This window comes from Pseudophryne corroboree, chromosome 3, assembly GCF_028390025.1.
Source record: "Pseudophryne corroboree isolate aPseCor3 chromosome 3, aPseCor3.hap2, whole genome shotgun sequence".
Lineage (NCBI taxonomy): Eukaryota > Metazoa > Chordata > Amphibia > Anura > Myobatrachidae > Pseudophryne > Pseudophryne corroboree.
This window is the reverse complement of record NC_086446.1, coordinates 286,759,044-286,779,532: the sequence shown is the minus strand read 5'-3', so window position 1 is coordinate 286,779,532 and position 20,489 is coordinate 286,759,044. Positions and strand designations below refer to the sequence as shown.

General features: G+C 45.4%; 1 protein-coding gene across 2 annotated transcripts in view; it reads left to right on the top strand.

Annotated features, from left to right (window-relative positions):
- Positions 1-20,489, top strand: part of SLC17A9 (solute carrier family 17 member 9) — a 69,940-nt gene that overhangs the window by 7,333 nt on the left and 42,118 nt on the right. The window contains exons 2-6 of one of the 2 annotated variants that reach the window (XM_063959259.1): positions 6,727-6,924; positions 7,405-7,544; positions 16,214-16,313; positions 17,362-17,492; positions 19,859-19,955. In XM_063959259.1, coding sequence (XP_063815329.1) covers positions 6,727-6,924; positions 7,405-7,544; positions 16,214-16,313; positions 17,362-17,492; positions 19,859-19,955 — 666 coding nt within the window. The remainder of the gene's footprint in view (positions 1-6,726; positions 6,925-7,404; positions 7,545-16,213; positions 16,314-17,361; positions 17,493-19,858; positions 19,956-20,489) is intronic. The other variant, XM_063959261.1, reaches the window with a different exon arrangement.

The following is a 20,489-nucleotide window of genomic DNA, read 5'->3' as shown; positions in this document are numbered from 1 at the left end:
GACTCCAGAGCACCTCAGCGGTACCAGTGGGTCATAGCAAAGGGGAGGGGGGGTAGCAATATATTGGTGTACTAAATCCTACTAAGGGTACTTAGTTTGCGACCCAGCTAAACTTGCACTTTAGCTATAGGGGCGCTGTGTGGCTGGCTCCATTTTACTCTGTGTCTCCCTAGAAGGACTCTGTGTGGGTTAACTGTGTTTTAACCTATTCCTGTGTGTGTGTGTGTGTGTGTGTGTGTGTTCTCTCACATTTTACTATGTCGAAGGAGTGTGTATCTTGCACAGCACAGTGTTTTTCTGAATCTGGGTGCTCACTGCCGTATACTCAGGATAGTATACATTCTCAGGCTAGTGGATCTGAACCAGTATGGTTAGATTCATTAAAAGGAATGATTTCAAATATTTCTAATAAATTATCCCAAAATGAGAAGGAGATGCAATATTTAAGGCAATCTGTTGATGACCTGATGAATAGAGATTCAGTGGTGATAATGTCGATTATCTTACAGGAAAGAAAGCTATACCTTATACACACTTAGAATACACTTTACCATGGAGCCGCTGCGGCCACTAAACTTAGTACACACGCTACGTACTTTATACACTGTTTGCGTACGGAGTCCCGTATCACTGTACAGACTTAGCGTACAAACGCCGCGCTGGGGGTACAAAGTACACACAGCGCGCACACACCCAGAGATACACTTTAAACCTTTACAGTAATGCAATGCAATGCAATGCTATTACACTTTAAACCTTATGCAGCAATGCAGTGTGATGCTATTACACTTTAAACCTTATGCAGCAATGCAGTGTGATGCTATTACACTTTAAACCTTCACAGTAATGCAATGCAATGATAAAACACTTTAAACCTTAGCAGGGCAATGAAGACACGACACCAATTGTGATTTAACCGCTGGGTTCCGACACCACAGTGGATTATTGCTGAAAGGGGGTTACAATACAAATAATACAATACAATATAACAGAGTAAATGGCTACAGTCAATGTTACATACATGAGTGGATTCGCTTGCGCTACCCGGTCCGGTCCTCCGCCATTTGATAGATAACGTTGTGAGCCTTGTGTCTGACCAGGCTAGAAGCAGGCTCTCTTTATACACTTCTTCCAAAAGCAATACAATAGATACTGTAATCCCTTTGTCCACTGGACACAGGAATGCACTTTTACAGTACAGGAGAGGTCATAGGTCTGTTTGAATAGGTGGGCGATGTCTATTTTCACTGCTCTTGTGGGTGGTCTCCTCTGGATTCCCGCCGCATACATAATGTACAGTAAATACAGTTTATATCTATAGTCTGCTCCTGCACATAACTATCCGCAGGAACATGCGATCTACCGCGAACCAACACTGGAATGTTTCCCTTAAAATACCCTACAGCTGGATACCAAACATCTCCTTATGACCTTGTTCTGTCCCCTCAATTCTGTAAACCATGTTCTGAAACCATGTTCTGAAACCATTTAAACTGTTGTTATTTTCTGGTGTGGTGCAGGAGGACTATGTGTACATTATGCACTATTTGGATTAAATATGTAATGTGTTTTGATAGCTCTCCATGTGTTCACAACTCTACCGTAAATACCCATACCACGCACTGATGCGCACGACCGCGGGAGCGACCATACGCAAATTACGAATATGTGCACGCACAGCAGAACAAGTACACGCGCGGAGGCCATCTGTGTGTAGTTCGTACGTGATGTGTGTACTGCAATATTTTTCGACTTTGACAGTGGTCATTCCAGTGTCTCAGACCCCTGCCGTTTGTCCACAGAAGCGTACTGTGGCCCAAATCATGCAGGCTGATACCGATGATACATCATCAGGAGGGTTAGGTGGACTCGGGAGGGGGGAAGCAGCTTTGTCACAGGGAATACAGGCCCTATTAGAAACGTCCTGCACATTCCTGATAAGGTGTCCGAGGACGAGGAGGAATCTTATTTTAATGTGAAATAGAAATCCTCAACTACTTTCCCTGCATCTAAGGAATTCAATTCCCTATTTGAAGCAACTTTGGTTAATCCTGACAAGAAGTTTCAGGTCCTAAAACGGTTACTTACATCCTTCCTGTTCTCTCAGGATGATAGGAAAAAATGGGAAAACCCACCAATGGTTGACGCATCGGTTTCTAGGCTGTCTCGTAAGATAGTTTTACCTGTTCCTGGGGCAGCTTCCTTGACGGATGCTGTAGATCACAAGATTGAGACCACTTTCAAATCTCTGTACACAGCTGCGGGGGTGGCGATGACCCAGAGACCCACTATAGTTTGTACATTGATCTCTAGGGCCATTGCAAAATGGTCAGGTAATCTAATTGACGGGTTAGATTCCTTATCCAGGGGGGAGATAATTTTACTCCTACAGCATATATAGGATTCTGCTGACTTTATGGTAGAGGCCATAAAGGAAATTGGATTACTCAATGCACGCACCACTGCCATGGCAGTGTCCACACGCAGGAGCTTGTGGCTACGCCAGTGGACTGCGGATTCCAGGAAAGGCGTGGAAAATCTACCTTTTGCAGGTGAAGCCCTTTTTGGAGATGAACTGGATACGTGGATATCCAAGGTTACGGCGGGTAAGTCTACATACCTTCCTTCTGCAGCTCCCCCGGCTACAAAATCCTACACTGCTCCAACTCTGCAGTCCTTTCGGACAGTGAAGTTTAAAAACAAAACCAAAGGTTCTTCTACGGCCTTCAAAGGCAATAGAGGTAAACCCAGAAACTGCAGGTTCACAGGAACAGAACCCCGGTTCTTCTTCCTCTAAGCCTTCAGCATGACGGGGGCCGCACTGCCTGGAAAACAGGCATGTGGGAGCCCGTTTGCATTTCTTCAGACACATATGGGCAACGTCATGCCAGGATCCCTGGGTCAAAGATCTTATAGCCCAGGGCTACAGACTGGAATTTCAGGATCTCCCACTTCACAGATTCTTCAAATCAGGCTTACCAGCTTCTCAAGAAGCAAGTATGACTTTACAGGAAGGAATTCAAAACTGGTACAAACTCGGGTCATTGTTCCAGTTCCACTTCAGCTGCAAAACAAGGGTTATTATTCCAACCTGTTTGTAGTTCCGAAACCGGACGGTTCGGTAAGACCCATTTTAAATCTCAAGTCGTTGAACCCGTACTTACAGGTGTTTAAGATGGAGTATCTGAGAGTGGTGATCTCAGGTCTAGAGGCGGGGGAATTCTTGGTGTCTCTGGATATCAAGGATGCGTACCTTCATATTCCGATTTGGCCGCCTCATCAGGCTTATCTAAGGTTTGCCTTACAGGACTATCACTACCCGTTCCAGGCCCTGCCATTTGGCCTCTCTACGGCACTGAGGATGTTCACCAAGGTAATGGCAGAAATTATGTTTCTCCTCCGCAAACAGGGAGTAAACATAATACGGTACTTGGACAATCTGCTGATAAAAGCACCTTCCAGGGAGAGGTTGTTAGTCAACATTGCCCTCTCCGTTCCTGAGGATGATACTGGATACGGAGGCACAGAAAGTGTTCCTTCCGTTGAAAAAGGCATTGGTGATCCAGTCGATGGTGCGGGATGTTCTAGGACAAACCCGGATATCTGTGCATCTATGCATTCGCCTTCTGGGAAAGCGGTAGCCGCTTACGAGGCGCTGCAGTATGGAAGGTTTCATGCAAAACCCTTCCAGCTGGATCTGTTGGACAAATGGTCCGGATTGCATCTTCACATGCACCAGAGGATCCGTCTGTTGCCAAAAGCCAGGATTTCTCTACTGTGGGGGCTTCAGACTTCTCACCTGATCGAAGGACGGAGGTTCGGGATTCAAAATTGGATTTTGCCAACCACAGACGCAAGCCTCAGAGGTTGGGGAGCAGTCACCCAGGGGGAACAGTTCCAAGGAAAATGGTCAAGTCAGGAAGCCATTCTTCCGATCAACATTCTGGACCTAAGGGCCATATACAACGCCCTTCTACAGGCATTGCATCTTCTTCAAGATTGAGCCATTCAGGTTCAGTCGGACAATGTGACGGCGGTAACATACATACAACGACAAGGCGGAATGAAGAGCAGAGCAGCAGTGTCATAGGTAACAAGGATTCTCCTCTGGGCAGAAAGACACACTGTGGCATTGTCCACGATCTTCATTCCGGGAGTAGACAACTGGGAAGCGGACTTCCTCAACCAACACGACCTACACCCAGGAGAGTGGGGCCTTCACCCGGAAGTGTTCGGTGCTTGACACGTCGGTGGGGAATTCCACAAATCGACATGATGGACTCTCTTAACAAGAAGCTCAGGCGGTATTGTTCCAGGTCGAGGGACCCACAAGCAGTGGTGGTGGACGCTCTGGTGACTCCATGGGTTTACCAGATGGTGTATGTGTTTCCACCACTCCCATTAATCCCAAAGATACTCAAAAGAATAAAAAGGGAAAATGTTCAAGCAATTCTCATTGCTCTGGACTGGCCAAGAAGGGCCTGGTATGCGGATCTACTGGAGATGCTCCTAGGGGATCCGTGGTCTCTACCTCTTCGTGAGGACCTTCTTCAACAGGGGCCGTTCGTCTATCAAGACTTACCATGGCTACATTTGACGGCATGGAGGCTGAGCGTCAAATTCTAGCCCGGAAAGGTATCCCAAATAAGGTTATTCCAACCCTGAACCAAGCCAGAACGGGGGTAACGTCTAAACATTACCACCGTATTTGGAAAAAATACGTCTCTTGGGGCGAGAACAGGAAATTTCCTGAGGTGGAATTGCAATTGGGATGTTTTTTCTCCTTTTTCTGCAATCAGGTTTGGATGTGGGCCTATGTTTGGCCTGCATAAAAGTCCAGATTTCGGCCTTATCCATTTTCTTCCAGAAACAATTGGCTTCTCTCCCTGAGCTTCAGACATTTTTGAAGGGGGTTCTGCACATCCAGCCGCCCTTTGTGCCTCCTACGTCACCTTGGGATCTCAACGTGGTGTTGCAGTTCCTGCAATCGGTATGGTTTGAGCCTTTACAGGACGTTGACGTCAAGTTTCTTACGTTGAAGGCCGTCACACTGTTGGCCTTGGCTTCTGCAAGGTGTATGTCGGAGCTGGGGGCGTTGTCTCACAAAAGCCCCAATCAGTTCTGCAGGAACCTCGGCACTCTCCCACCCGGTTTGGGAGCTTTGGTGCATTCCCATGGTACTAATGTGGACCCCAGTATCCTCTAGGACGTAAGAGAAAATAAGATTTTAATTACCTACCGGTAAATCCTTTTCTCGTAGTCCGTAGAGGATACTGGGCGCCCACCCAGTGCTTCGTTTCTTCCTGCACTGTTACTTGGTTAAGTATTGTTGGTTCAGTGGTTGCTGTTCCTGGTTTAAAGTTGAGTTAGCTTGGCTTTACTCTACTTTGTGTGTGCTGGTTCAGAATCTCGCCACTATCCTTTTTATAACTTCCTCTCAAAGTATGTCTGTCTCCTCGGGCACAGTTTTTCCTAGACTGAGTCTGGTAGGAAGGGCATAGAGGGAGGAGCCAGCCCACACTAGCAATTTCTTAAAGTGCCCATGGCTCTTAGTGTACCCATCTATACCCCATGGTACTAATGTGGACCCCAGTATCCTCTATGGACTACGAGAAAAGGATTTACCGGTAGGTAATTAAAATCCTATTTTTTTATTTATTTATTTATTTTTCCAGGGAAGGGTAGGAGCAGAGGACCATTTATAGTTGCCTACTTTGGGGCAGTTAATGCTCATTTCTGCCAGCACCCTCCAAAGATGAGCAGGGCTGGTTTATATGTCATGTAGGCCGGGGGCTGAAAATTATCAAGAGCCTATTGTAACAAGGGGAGGAGCTGTGTGGGTGTGGCCAGTGCTACGTGGGCATGTTCACCCCCTACACTATCAGCGCCAATGTCTACCTAAATAGGTAAAAGCAAAACTTGCATAATTTTAATAGAAAAACAGAAATACAATTTTAATACTTGTGATTCATGGCCAACCATGTGGCTAGCCATCATTATACTGTCATAATGGGCTTGTTTTTGGGATCCGGTCTGAAGATCGACAGTGTCTAGGTCGACAATGTTTAGGTCGACCACTATAGGTCGACAGTCACTAGGTCGACATGGATGGATGGTCGACAGGGTTTCTAGGTCGACATGTGCTAGGTCGACAGGTCTAAAGGTCGACATGAGTTTTTCACATTTTTTTTTATTTTTTCATACTTAACTATCCACGTGGACTACGACTGGAACGGTAAAGTGTGCCGAGCGAAGCGAAGGCACCATGCCCGAAGCTCGCGAGCCATGCGAGTGGACGCGGTGCACTAATTTGGGATCCCGGTCACTTTACGAAGAAAACGACACACCAAAAAAAAAAAAAAATCCTCATGTCGACCTTTAGACCTGTCGACCTAGAAACCCTGTCGACCCTCCATCCATATCGACCTAGTGACTGTCGACCTAGATACTGTCGATAAAACGAACCACACCCCTTGTTTTTATGTGGTAGCCTGAAGCAGTAGTCCCACACATCCCTGGAGGCCAAGTTGTGCTTTAGCATTGAAGCTATTTTCTGGATGCACTTTGCACAGTATGAAAGAGTGCTTAAAATACTAAAGTGCCATAGGTTACCAAGACAGTCCCAGCATCCCCTCACTCTCATGTCCCATTGCTTGTTTTTGTAACTGCATTTCATAAGATGTCCTAGTCTCGAGACAATTTTAATTGCCATTTCTGTGTTTAAAGATTGGATTCCCGTGTCTGGATAGTGACACTCCTGGTGGGAACATGTCTCTTGTATTGTGCCCGCGCCAGTATGCCGATCTGTGCCATGTCATTGAGCGAACACTTTGGCTGGGACAAGAGGGACTCTGGAATCGTCCTGAGCAGTTTCTTTTGGGGGTATTGCTTGACACAGGTAATCGGTGGACATCTGAGTGACAAGTGAGTACGCCAAGGGGACACCTGAGTGACACACGTGATATTGCCCCTGCTGTGCAAAACATCACCATGAAAACTAACAGGAGAAATAGTTTCTACACATGAAGTATAACTTTGTCCTGCCTTGTGAGTGATAGCCTGGAGCCATTAAAGTTTCTTTATGAGAAGGGGGTGGGGTAGGGGTGGCGCGAGCTAGTCACGTAGTGCTCGAGTACACTTCTCATGCCGTCCGGCAGAATAATATGACCTGTTGTACTACTCTTAGTATGGTGCTGCTGTTCTGTTGCGGGACTACATCAGACATGCTCCTGCTCCTCTTCTCTCCATGGGTCGCCTTTCACACTGGGATTTGGATTTGCACTAGTACATGATAAATAAATGTCATTAGAGTTATAATTCAAAGAAAAATGGCTTTATTCATCACTATGTATTAGGTATTAGTTGCCTCCCATTGGTGTAATTTAATTTTCTTTTTTTCTCTAGGGTGGGTGGAGAGAAGGTTCTTCTCCTGTCAGCTCTGTCATGGGGTTTTATCACAGCAGTGACCCCTCTGGCTGCCCACATAACCACAGCCCCCCTCCTCCTGATCAGTCTTCTGCGCTTCCTGATGGGACTTCTGCAAGGTAACTCTGGGGGTGGGGGTGCATAGAGCTGCTACATATATATATATAATATATATGTATATAAAAAATATCTATCTATATCTATCTATCTATATATATATATATCTATCCGCCGTATTTTTCGGACCATAAGACGCACCTGACCATAAGACGCACCTAGTTTTTAGAGTAGGAAAACTGGAAAAAAAATATTCTGAACCATTTCTGCTTTATCATCCTTGCGCTGCCTCCCTAGTTTTCACCAACCTCTAAGAGATATTTCTGTGTGATTTCTCAGACTCCTACAAGGATTCTGCACAGTGCAGCCTTCTGTCAGAGCCAGCATACAGAGACACACACACATCAGAGCCAGCACACACACACACACACACACACACACACACACACACACACACACACACACACACACACTGACAGTACCAGTGGTTCCCCGCGTCCAGGCTCTCAACTAACGCTGCCCGCGGTGCACTCCTGAGGAGGGAGGAGGTGGGGGGGGGGAGCGGGGGAGTCACATGATGCCGGCTCTGCTGCTGAGATGCGGGCGCTCTGCTGATGACGGCGCAGCATCCAGGAGCCGCCGGTGCTACCCGCAAACAAGTCTTATTCGCTCCATAAGACGCACATACTTTCCCCCCCACATTTTTGGGGAGAAAAAGTGCGTCTTATGGTCCGAAATATATAATATAGGAATGTGCATTATATTTAATATATAACTTACCCTGAAGTGACCATCAGAACTTGCTGTTTATTAACATCCACAGAGTTATAGTTGTAGCAATGAGACTGTTAGATAATATGCTACAGTTTAGAGAAAATCTTTTCATGGTCTAATAGATGCTGGTATAATTAAATTGGAACTAAATATCAGGATACATACATTATATATTTATTCTAAAACTGCATTTCAGAGACCTCTGTTGCTATAGGCAATTTTTTTTATTTTTTTATTATTTGTAGTATCTCACTACTGTAGGTAAGAAAATGTACCAACCAATGCTTTCCGAGTGTCCATGATTATTGTAGTGTATTCTACCATGGTATCCTTTTGGATGGTCGACCATGTTACGGTCGATAGTCATTAGGTCGACCACTATTGGTCGACATTGACATGGACACATAGTCGACACGTGAAAATGGTCAACACATGAAAGGTCGACATGAGTTTAAAAAAAATTTTATTTTGGGGAACTTTTCCATACTTTACGATCCACGTGGACTACGATTGGGAACGATAATCTGTGCCGAGCGCAGCGGTAGCGGAGCGAGGCACCTTTTCCGAAGCATGGCGAGCGAAGTGGTGCACTAATTGGGGTTCCCCATCACTTTACACAGAAAACTACACCAAAAAAAGTAAAAAAAACTCATGTCGACCTATCGTGTTGACAATTTTCATGGGTCGACCATTTGTCCATGTCGACCATGCCAATGTCGACCAATAGTGGTCGACCTAATGACTGTCGACCATAACATGGTCGACCATTCATACCGGAACCTTCTACTATATAATAGGTGCAGATCAATTGAGATGACAGATGCCTATAAAGAATGTCATTTGTATGTGTATCTGTGTCTAAGATCCAAAGGTAGAAATTAAATCTTACTGCTGAAAGGTACTTTATGGATCACAAAGTATGTATGAGTGTAATATGGGTCAGGGACTGCTGCGATTGCTAAGTTAATTATGCATGGTGTATATATAAACAATAATAATTGTAGAGATGCACTTAATTGTCCAATGCTTACATAAAAATGAGCACGCCCTCATTACAGGTACAGTATTAGACCTGCAACCATAGAAACGCTGTGTTTTTTGCTGGGACCACCTTGAGATGTGTATGGTAGAGACAGTAAAAATAAGAATTTACTCACCGGTAATTCTATTTCTCGTAGTCCGTAGTGGATGCTGGGTACTCCGTAAGGACCATGGGGTATAGACGGGCTCTTCAGGAGACTGGGCACTCTTAAAAGAAAGATTAGGTACTATATCTGGTGTGCACTGGCTCCTCCCTCTATGCCCCTCCTCCAGACCTCAGTTAGGGAAACTGTGCCCGGAAGAGCTGACATTACTAGGAAAGGATTTGGAATCCAGGGTAAGACTCATACCAGCCACACCAATCACACCGTACAACTCGTGATAACTATACCCTGTTAACAGTATGAACAATAACTGAGCCTCTCTCAACAGATGGCTCATACAATAACCCTTTAGTTAAGCAATAACTATATACATGTATTGCAGTGAGTCCGCACTTGGGACGGGCTCCCAGCATCCACTACGGACTACGAGAAATAGAATTACCGGTGAGTAAATTCTTATTTTCTCTGACGTCCTAGTGGATGCTGGGTACTCCGTAAGGACCATGGGGATTATACCAAAGCTCCTAAATGGGCGGGAGAGTGCGGATGACTCTGCAGCACCGAATGAGCAAACTCAAAGTCCTCCTCAGCAAGGGTATCAAACTTGTAGAATTTTGCAAAAGTGTTTGAACCCGACCAAGTAGCAGCTCGGCAAAGTTGTAAAGCCGAGACCCCTCGGGCAGCCGCCCAAGAAGAGCCCACCTTCCTCGTGGAATGGGCTTTTACTGATTTAGGATGCGGCAGTCCAGCCGCAGAATGTGCAAGCTGAATGGTGCTACAGATCCAGCGAGCAATAGTCTGCTTTGAAGCAGGAGCACCCAGCTTGTTGGGTGCATGCAGGATAAATAGCGAGTCAGTTTTTCTGACTCTAGCCGTCCTGGAAACATAAAGTTTCAGGGCCCGGACTACGTCCAGCAACTTGGAATCCTCCAAGTCCCTAGTAGCCGCAGGCGCCACAATAGGTTGGTTCAAATGAAACGATGATACCACCTTAGGGAGAAATTGGGGACGAGTCCTCCATTCTGCCCTTTCCATATGGAAGATCAGATATGGGCTTTTACATGACAAAGCCGCCAATTCTGACACAAGCCTAGTCCAAGCTAAGGCCAAAAGCATGACCACTTTCCACTTGAGATATTTTAGCTCCACGGTCTTAAGTGGCTCAAACCAGTGGGATTTTAGGAATCCAACACACGTTAAGATCCCAAGGTGCCACTGGAGGCACAAAAGGGGCTGAATATGCAGCACCCCTGTAACAACGTCCGAACTTCAGGCAGTGAAGCCAGTTCTTTTTGAGAGAAAAAGGGATAGGGCCGAAATCTTGGCCTTTATGGATCCTAATTTTAGGCCCATAGTCACTCCTGACTGTAGGAAGTGCAGGAATCGACCCCCCTGGAATTCCTTTGTAGGGCCTTCCCGGCCACACACCAAGCAACCTATTTTCGCCATATACAGTGAAAGAGTCTTGCTGTCACGTCTTTCCTAGCCTTTATCAGCGTAGGAATAACTGCATCCGGAATGCCCTTTTCCGCTAGGATCCGGCGTTCAACCGCCATGCCGTCCAACGCTGCCGCGGTAAGTCTTGGATCAGACAGGGTCCCTGTTGCAACATGTCCTGACTGAGAGGCAGAGGCCATGGGTCCTCTGAGAGCATTTCTTGCAGTTCCGGGTACCGAGTCCTTCTTGGCCAATCCGGAGCAAAGAATATTGTTCACACTCCTCCGTTTATTACAATTCTCAGCCCTTGGGTCTGAGAGGAAGAGGAGGGAATATATAGACCGACCGGTGTTACTAGTGCGACCACAGCTATCGCCTGAGAGTCCCTTGACCCAGCGTAAAACCTTTTTTATCTTTTTATTGAGGTGGGACGCCATGTAGTCAACCTGAGGCAGTTTCCATCAATTTGCAAAACTGCGTGAAGACTTCCTGATTAAGTCACCACTTTCCCGGGTGGAGGTCGTGTCCACTCCCGGAATGAAAACTGCTGACAGTGCGCTTACTTGATTCTCCGCCCAGCGAAGAATTCTGGTGGCTTCTACCCTCTCCACCCTGCTCCATGTGCCGCCCTGGCGGTTTACATGAGCCCCTGCGGTCTGACTGGATCAGAACCGGTTGGTCGCGAAGCAGGAACTCCGCTTGACTTAGGGCGTTGTATATGGCCCTTAGTTCCAGGATATTGATGTGAAGGCAAGTCTGTTGGCTTGACCACAAACCTTGGAATTTTCTTCCCTGTGTAACTGCCCCCCACCCTCGGAGGCTTGCATCCGTGGTCACCAGGACCTAGTCCTGAATGCCGAATCTGCGGCCCTCGAGAAGGTGAGCACTCCGCAGCCACCACAGGAGAGACACCCTGGCCCTGGGGGATAGGGTGATTAACCGATGCATCTGAAGATGTGATCCGGACCACTTGTCCAGTAAGTTCCATTGTCCTTGCATGGAACCAGCCGAAGGGGATGGCCTCGTATGATGCCATCATCCTTCCCAGGACTCGAGTGCTGTGATGCACTGACACCTGTTTTGGTTTTCAATGGATTCCTAACCAGTGTCATGAGCTCCTGAGCTCTCTCTATCGGGAGATAAACCCTCTTCTGGTCTGTGTCTAGGATCATGCCTAGGCGAGGCAGATGAGCTGTAGGAACCAACTGCGACTTTGGAATATATAGAATCCAGTCGTGTTGCCGTTTCACTTCCAGAGAAGGTGATACACTGTCCAGCAACTGCTCTCTTGATCTCGCTTTTATGAGGAGATCATCCAAGTATGTGATAATAGTGACACCTTGCTTCCGCAGGAGCACCATCATATCCGCCATTACCTTGGTGAAATTGGTAATGACAATCCCGTACCGCAATTCTGAGGTACGCCTGATGAGGTGGATAAATGGGGACACGAAGGTATGCATCCCTTATGTCCCGATTAATTTCAGGCATGCAATGACCGCTCTTAGCGATTCCATCTTGAACCTGAACCTTTTCAGGTATATGTTCAGGGATTTTAATTCAATATGGGTCTAACCGAACCGTCTGGTTTCGGGATTATAACATGGTCGAATAATAACACCCTCTTGTTGAAGGAGGGGACCCTTGACCACCACCTGTTGAAGATACAATTTACGAATTGCAGTTAACACTGGCTCCCTCTCTTGGGGGGAAGCCCGCCGGGTCCTCGGTGAGGGGGCATCTTCTCACAGTCCAGCCTGTATCCCTGCGATACAATTTCTATTGCCCAGGGATCTAACAGGGAGTGAACCCACTTGTGGCTGAACTTACGAAGGCGTGTCCCCACCGGGCCTAGCTCCGCCTGTGGAGCCCCAGCGACATGCGGTGGATTTTTGTAGAGGCCGGGGAGGACTTCTGTTCCTGGGGACTAGCTGTGTTGTACAGCTTCTTTCCTCTGCCCCCGGCTCTGACAAGAAAGGACGCACCTCAGACTTTCTTGTTTCTTTATTTGAAAAGCTGCATTTAATAATGTCGTGCTTTCCTAGGCTGTGCAGGAATATAAGGCAAAATATCAGAATTACCAGCTATAACTGTGGAGACCAGGCCCGAGAACCTTTCTCCACACAATCCTCAGCCTTCCATATGCCTCTTAAGTCTGCATCATCTGTCCAATGTATATTCTACAGGACACGTCAAGCAGAAATCGACATAGCTTTTGTCTCTAGGACCCAGTATACTCATGTCCCTTTGGGCATGCTTTATAATTATATATCTATCACTTAAGACAGCATCTTAAAATATTTATATGCATACTAGGGTCTCAATCTCTGCTGATAAGGTACCTGTCCACGCTGCCACAGCGCTATAAACCCATGCCGACACAATCGCCGGACTGGGTAGTATACTAGAATGTGCACGCTATCTGCAGGATCCCTGAGAATAGCTAGTGCAAACAGGACACCCAAGGGGAAGATTCTCAACACATCCTGGCCCTAGTGGGGAAAGGATACAGCCTGAGAATTCTCTTGTGGGAAGCTGCCGTCTCTTGTCTGGAGATTCCCGCTCTTTTTCCTCATGAGAGGAGGGAAATTTACCTCCGCATTCTTCCCCATAACATGTGTACTCTCGTATCAGGGACAGATGAGTCATCAGTGATATGCAAATCATCTTTTATTCCAATAATCATATATTGAATATCTTTTAGCCCTCTTGGCTGTAACTTTGCATTATCGTAGTCGACAGTGGAGTTAAACTCCGTGTCGATACTTTGTTATTTTGGATAGTGAACATAGAGAGACTCTGAAGGTCTCTGTGACATAGAGACAGACCAGGGTAGATTTCCTTTCTGTTCCCTAACCTTTTGTGCAATAATTTTACCTCAGCACTTACACATATCCAAACAGGTGTCGGCGTTGTTGACGGAGACACCCTCCCACACACTTATCCGCTCTATCACCTCCTTAGAGGAGCCTTTTACCTCAGACATGTCGACACACGCGTACCGACAAACCACACACACAGGGGATGCTCTATTTGAAGACCGTTCCCCCACCAGGCCCTTTGGAGAGACAGAGAGAGAGTATGCCAGCACACACCACAGCGCTATATAATACAGGGATGTACACTATACTGAGTGATTTTTCCCCTATAGCAGCTTATATACACAGTTTTGCGCGTAAATTTATGTGCCCCCCTCTCTTTTTTACCCTTTGTGTACCAGGATACTGCAGGGGAGAGCCTGGGGAGCTTCCTTCCAGCTGAGCTGTGAAAAGAAAATGGCGCCGGTGTGCTGAGGAAGAAGGCCCGGCCCCCTCAGCGGCGGGCTTCTGTCCTTTTATGTACTTTAATGGCGGGGGTTAATGCACATATACAGTTTATCAGACTGTATTATGTGCTTTTCGCCAAGTAAGGTAATCTAATTGCTGCCCAGGGCGCCCCCCCCCCCCAGCGCCCTGCACCCATCAGTGACCGGAGTGTGTGGTGTGCTAAGGGAGCAATGGCGCACAGCTGCAGTGCTGTGCGCTACCTTAATGAAGACCGGAGTCTTCAGCCGCCGATTTTCAACTTCTCTTCGTTCTTCTGGCTCTGCAAGGGGGACAGCGGCGCGGCTCCGGGAACGGACGACCGAGGACTGGGCCTGTGTTCGATCCCTCTGGAGCTAATGGTGTCCAGTAGCCTTAGAAGCCCAAGCTAGCTGCAAGCAGGTAGGTTCGCTTCTCTCCCCTCAGTCCCACGTAGCAGTGAGTCTGTTGCCAGCAGATCTCACTGAAAATAAAAAACCTAACGAATACTTTCTTTTCTAGGAAGCTCAGGAGAGCCCCTAGGGTGCATCCAGCTCTGGCTGGGCACAGATACTAACTGAGGTCTGGAGGAGGGGCATAGAGGGAGGAGCCAGTGCACACCAGATATAGTACCTAATCTTTCTTTTAAGAGTGCCCAGTCTCCTGCGGAGCCCGTCTATACCCCATGGTCCTTACGGAGTACCCAGCATCCACTAGGACGTCAGAGAAAGGATCATTACAAAGTCTACGTGCAGTCACTTTATCTCCATCCAGATTATCTCTCTCCAAGGCTTAGTACATAGATCTCTAAATGTTGTATTCTCTCCTCCCTGCAGTGGGTTAGGGGGTGTTAGGGTAGCATGCCTACCCGACCCCCGTCGGAATTGTAACTGGCGGATGTCGCTGCATTTCAGTCCCAACCAACTGTAAATGTTGCTGTTTTCCCAACTCCACCCACTTAACACAAAAACTGGAACATATGCGCACACACAGGGAGATAAGATCAAGCAGATATTAATAAAGTTACATCTAATCAATTTCTGTCAATATACAGGTTGTGGGGCAGATGTACTTAGCCTTGGAGAGTGATAAAGTACCTGACAGTCAGCTTCTAACTTTCATTTTTCAAACACATCCTGTGACATGGCAGATAGGAGTTGGTTGGCTGGTACTTTGGGGTAGATGTATTAGATTGTGCCAGTATAGCTCTTCCTGCTCGTCTCTACGGAGGCGAAGCAGGAAGCACAAACAACGTGATGTATGAATATCTCATTTGGGGGAGTGAAAACTCGCCCCTCTGGCAATCCCAGCTTGACCACCCACAAGGTCGGCAGTCCCCTGCCCTCCCGGCCAGCTGCAGTGTGTATACGCAAGATCACACAGCCTGGAACCCGGCAGACGACAGTGGCTGTAAATGGGCAATGACACCTGCAGGTGTCTAAACGGTCAGTGTCTTTGACCATTCATACATTGCACCTGCAGCGAGTATAATCGCCCCTGTCATTTAGCTCAGACCGGCACAGTAATATATGGGGGAGAAGCAGTTTCAGTGCACATAATGGGAGTAATTCAAATGTTTGAAAAGTCAGTTGGGTGTCGGTTTTTTCCTGTCTATTAGATAGGAAAAAAGACACCCAACTGACTTTTCAAACAATTGAATATCCCCCAATGTGTGCTGATACCACCTCTCCGCCATAACCGCAGATAATACATCTGCCCCTTTTATCTCTCTCCACTTTATCATTCCCCAAGGCTTAGTACATCTCCCCCGTGTTTAACGAATAACAGATGCTGCCTGGTTGGTAGTTTGTCTCTCCGAGGTTTGATATATCACCCCCACAAACAGGCTGAAACACTGCTTACAGTGTGGAAGGAGTATTGTTGCATTTTTCTACATTTATTCCAGAATAGTTAGCTCCATCACAAACACTATAAATTAATTATTATGGCTGTACATTAGTCTTGTGTAGTTGGTTGGAACCTGACTGTGAAGTTTCTGCTTTATAGCCTCTAGTCTGCTATGGTTCTTAAGTAGTGTGATCTGTGTGCACTCAGTGTATACTTTATACATCATCCCCTTTATCTCCATATTAGGTGTACACTTTCCTGCTTTGGCCAGTCTGTTTTCCCAGCGTGTACGTGACAACGAGCGAGCGTTCACATGTAGCGTTGTCGGATGTGGATCTCAGCTTGGGTATGAGAAACACTGTTTATTAATGTACTGTAGCTGTACAATTTGTCATTAGCTGCTCCTTTTCTTTTGCTTTTATATTGTGCAGAGTGTTCATTTGCAGGTCAGTCAGTATAATGGGCCTTATTCAGATGTGGAAGTAGTGCCATCCGGCGTTGCAAAGTACAAATTATCGGTACTCTGCGCAGGATGCACAAACTGGTCCTGTGACGCAGGACAGTAGTAGACTGTCGGTGACTGACAGTCTGTTGCCCTTTTGTGGGGCAGGGACGGCCTCCATTTGTGAAAATAGAAGCATGTTGCCGCCGTTTGGGGGGAGGGTTGAGGCCAGCGATCCCCGCCACAAGCTGCCCGATGGTGCTGGGGAAGATCCAATACTGCTTCCTTGTACGCAGATCAGTATATTAGTGATGTCGCTGCTGCTTCTATATAAACAGCAGCGATAGCACATCCAACCACATCTGAATTAGCCCCAATGTACTGTATGGTAAACTTTTATAATATAAGTGCCGCATTGCGCTGTACATCTTTCCTTGTGGCTGTAAGGTACTATGGTTTTATAATTTCTTTTCTTATTCTTTTAAAATTTTTATATATACTTAAACAAATTCAGATTTAAAATATATACATTGCTTTACACAATAGAAGCAATTACTTTTATGAAAATGCAATGGATCCTTTGACATCAGTAAGGTAAAATGCATGAATATTCATAAGACTGCCGTCTAACCATTTATTAGCAGCTAGTGACCTCATTGTGCCTCACACCCCTATGCTGTCGCTAGTTCATTATGCATTGATAGACTGGATTCTTGTGATTAATGGCTCTGCCCTAAAATAAACTAGATTCCTCCATGTTGTGGCTCAGTGATATTAATGGTTCCAATAGAATTCATGGCATGCATTCTCTTGTACCTTGTAACAATGTAGAAAAAAGGTGACTGTATGGAGGCGACTGGTACACTTTAATATTACACAACCTAAAAAATGCTCCTTTAATTAGGGTATTTCTTTAAGGGTCTTACTTTGTCCTTTTATTGATCTGTTCCAGGACATTGCTGATTGGAGGGGTTGGTTCTCTATTGCTGGAGTGGTATGGGTGGGAGACTGTATTCTATTTTGCTGGATCTCTTACTCTGGTCTGGGGATACTGTTTGAGCACTTACCTACTAAAGGAGAGAGGTAAGTTACCACTGTTTGTTGTTTGCTGGTGTTCACCACCTCCAGGTTTCTCTAGCTGCAGAAGGCAATGGCGCAGAGTGTAGTTTGAATTACAAGTGATTGGACATGGCTTCCCTACCTACCACACTTCCTTTTGTATATGGGTTTGTTTATTGCTTTTGCGCTGTCTCCATGATATATGGGTACACAGTGCCCAGGGCTGGTCATTGTGTAGTGTGCTCAGTGGAGCATAAATGAAAGTTACACTGAGTCACCTACAGTATTTCTCAGTCCTGACAATGCAGATAAATTAGTCATAATAATGTTAATCTAAGTAAAGTTAAGACTAAAGGAATATGAAAATCTTCTTAAGGATGTCTTTGCAAATACACATTTGAAACCAAAGTTTATCAAGAAAGTAATTATACATAATGTTGTTATGCTGTCTTTGTTTTAACAGTCGAGATTCGGGAACTGTAATGAGGTGCACCGATTTCTGTGTAACAGTCGGGAACCATTGTGAGTGGTTCCTGACCTGCAAATTACTCTCTGCACAGCATCCAAACACTGTGCAAGGGAGTTGGACAGATTTGACTTATACTGTGTGTGTATATGTATATGTATATGTATGTATGTATGTGTGTATATGTATATGTATGTATGTATGTATGTATGTGTGTATATATATATATATATATATATATATATATATATATATATATATATATATATATATATATTATATGTGTGTGTGTGTATATATATATATATATATATATATATATATATATATTAGTACTTTTGCACAGTACTAATATATACAGTACTCAAACGTTTTAGGCAGGTGTGGAATAATGCTACATAGTAAGAATGGTTTCAAAAATAGTAGTGTTAATAGTTTTTTTTTTTTTTTATCAATTAACAAAATGCAAAGTGAATGAACAGAATAGAAATCCAAGAGATCCAAATCAAATCAATATTTGGTGTGACCACCCTTTGCCTTCAAAACAGCATCAATTCTTCTAGGTACACTTGCACACAGTTTTTGAAGGAACTCGACAGGGAGGTTGTTCCAAAAAATCTTTGAGAACTAGCCGCAGATCTTCTGTGGATGTCGGCTTTCTCAAATCCTTCTGTCTCTTCATGTAATCCCAGACAGACTCAATGATGTTCAGATCAGGGCTCTATCATCATTCCAGGACTCCTTGTACTTCTTTACACTGAAGATAGTTCTTAATGACATTGGCTGTATGTTTAGCTCCACTGTCCTGCTGCAGAATACGTTTGGACCCAATCAGACGCCCTCCTGATGGTATTGCATGATGGATAAGTATCTGCATGTATTTCTCAGCATTGAGGACACCATTAATCCTGACCAACTCCCCTACTCCATTTATTGAAATGCAGCCAGAAATTTGCAAGGAACCTCCACCATGCTTCACTGTTGCCTGCAGACACTCATTATTGGACCGCTCTCCAGCCTTTCAGCAAACAAACTGCCTTGTGTTACAGCCAGATATTTACAATTTTGACTCATTAGTCCAGAGCTCCTGCTGCCATTTTTGTTGCTATGTTTTCATGCATAGTTGAGTCGCTTGGCCTTGTTTCGACTCAACTATGCACAAAAACATGTTGGCATGCGTCATATAATTTTAAGAGTCTGCTTGTGCGTCCCATTTGCATAGTGATGTGAATAAGACACATTTTTAGCAAGAAAAGATGCCCAACGCTAATGTAGTTGCACGAGACTTGTCAGCTCAATCACGCCAGACATGATTAATAAAAATGGACAGATGGAGACAAAAAATGTGAACTCCAGGTGCCTTAATAAAAGTGTTATATAATCCATGGCCTAGACTGCACTTACGGAGAAAGAAGCGATTTAAGTGCCGTCTATTCCATATGTAAGTCGCTTTAGTCGGCTATTTCGCACAGGTGCTCATAAATGAATATGCATGGGTGCGGTTCTGTCTCTTTATGGCAATGAGCTGACAGCCTTCAACCCAGAAAAAAGGTGTTCTAAAACCTGTGGCAAATGATACAGTCAGTGTAGTGACTCGCCTGAAAGGGGAGAACGTGATGTGGTTGGCCAGCTTGTATAAAGAACTCGCCAGCACTCCACTGTAGACTAATCACACGACATCCTTTGTATTAAAGTCCCATGACCGCTACCTGCTTATTTTGGATATACTTTAGTATGGATTATACCTGGTGGGGGGAACCCGGTATAATCCATAAAAATGTGTGTTTGAGTGAGTATATGTATTTTTGTTCTCATGCACATGCATTTCCACACTGAAACAAAAAATGCTAGAGCCTACTACTGTAAGTGACTTGGCATTTGATTGTCATACTGTTCTGCAGCTTCAATGTTTTGTATTTGACAGAAAGAATCTTGACTTTTGAAGATCTGGGAAAAGGTTTCTCACTCTCTGCCCAGACCAATGTGCCCTGGAAACGGTTATTTAGGAAGGCTCCTGTGTGGTAAGTATGTTTTTAATGATTGCGAAAGGGTCATTTGCAAACACATAAAATTGCATCACTCGTAAGTGCATTATATTGTACCTTTGCAAACATTGTGTATTTTTTTTATTATTATTATTTTTTTCTACAATAAAGAATTATGTATAAATGATAGTAGATAGAACTTGGTACTTTTATGCCTGTGATTAACTGCAAGCCCAGTCATTACTCAAATTAAGCTAACTGCATCCTGTTAAGGCCCATATAGACGGGCCGATGTGGGAGAGATGTGTGCTGAGCGAACCGCTCAGCACACATCTCTCCCGCCGCTCAGCACAGCGCGATCTGTGCTGAGCGTGCGGGGGAGACAGGGGGGCCGCTCATTTCACCCACTGCAGGCCAATCTAGCAGCAGCGATATCGATGCGCGGGGCTGCGCATCGCTATCGCTGTAGGGGGTACACACGGAGCGATAATGCTCAAATTCTAAGCAATCTAGTCAGATTGCTTAGAATATCGCTCCGTGAGTACCCCCCTTAAGTGTCATTTATGCAAA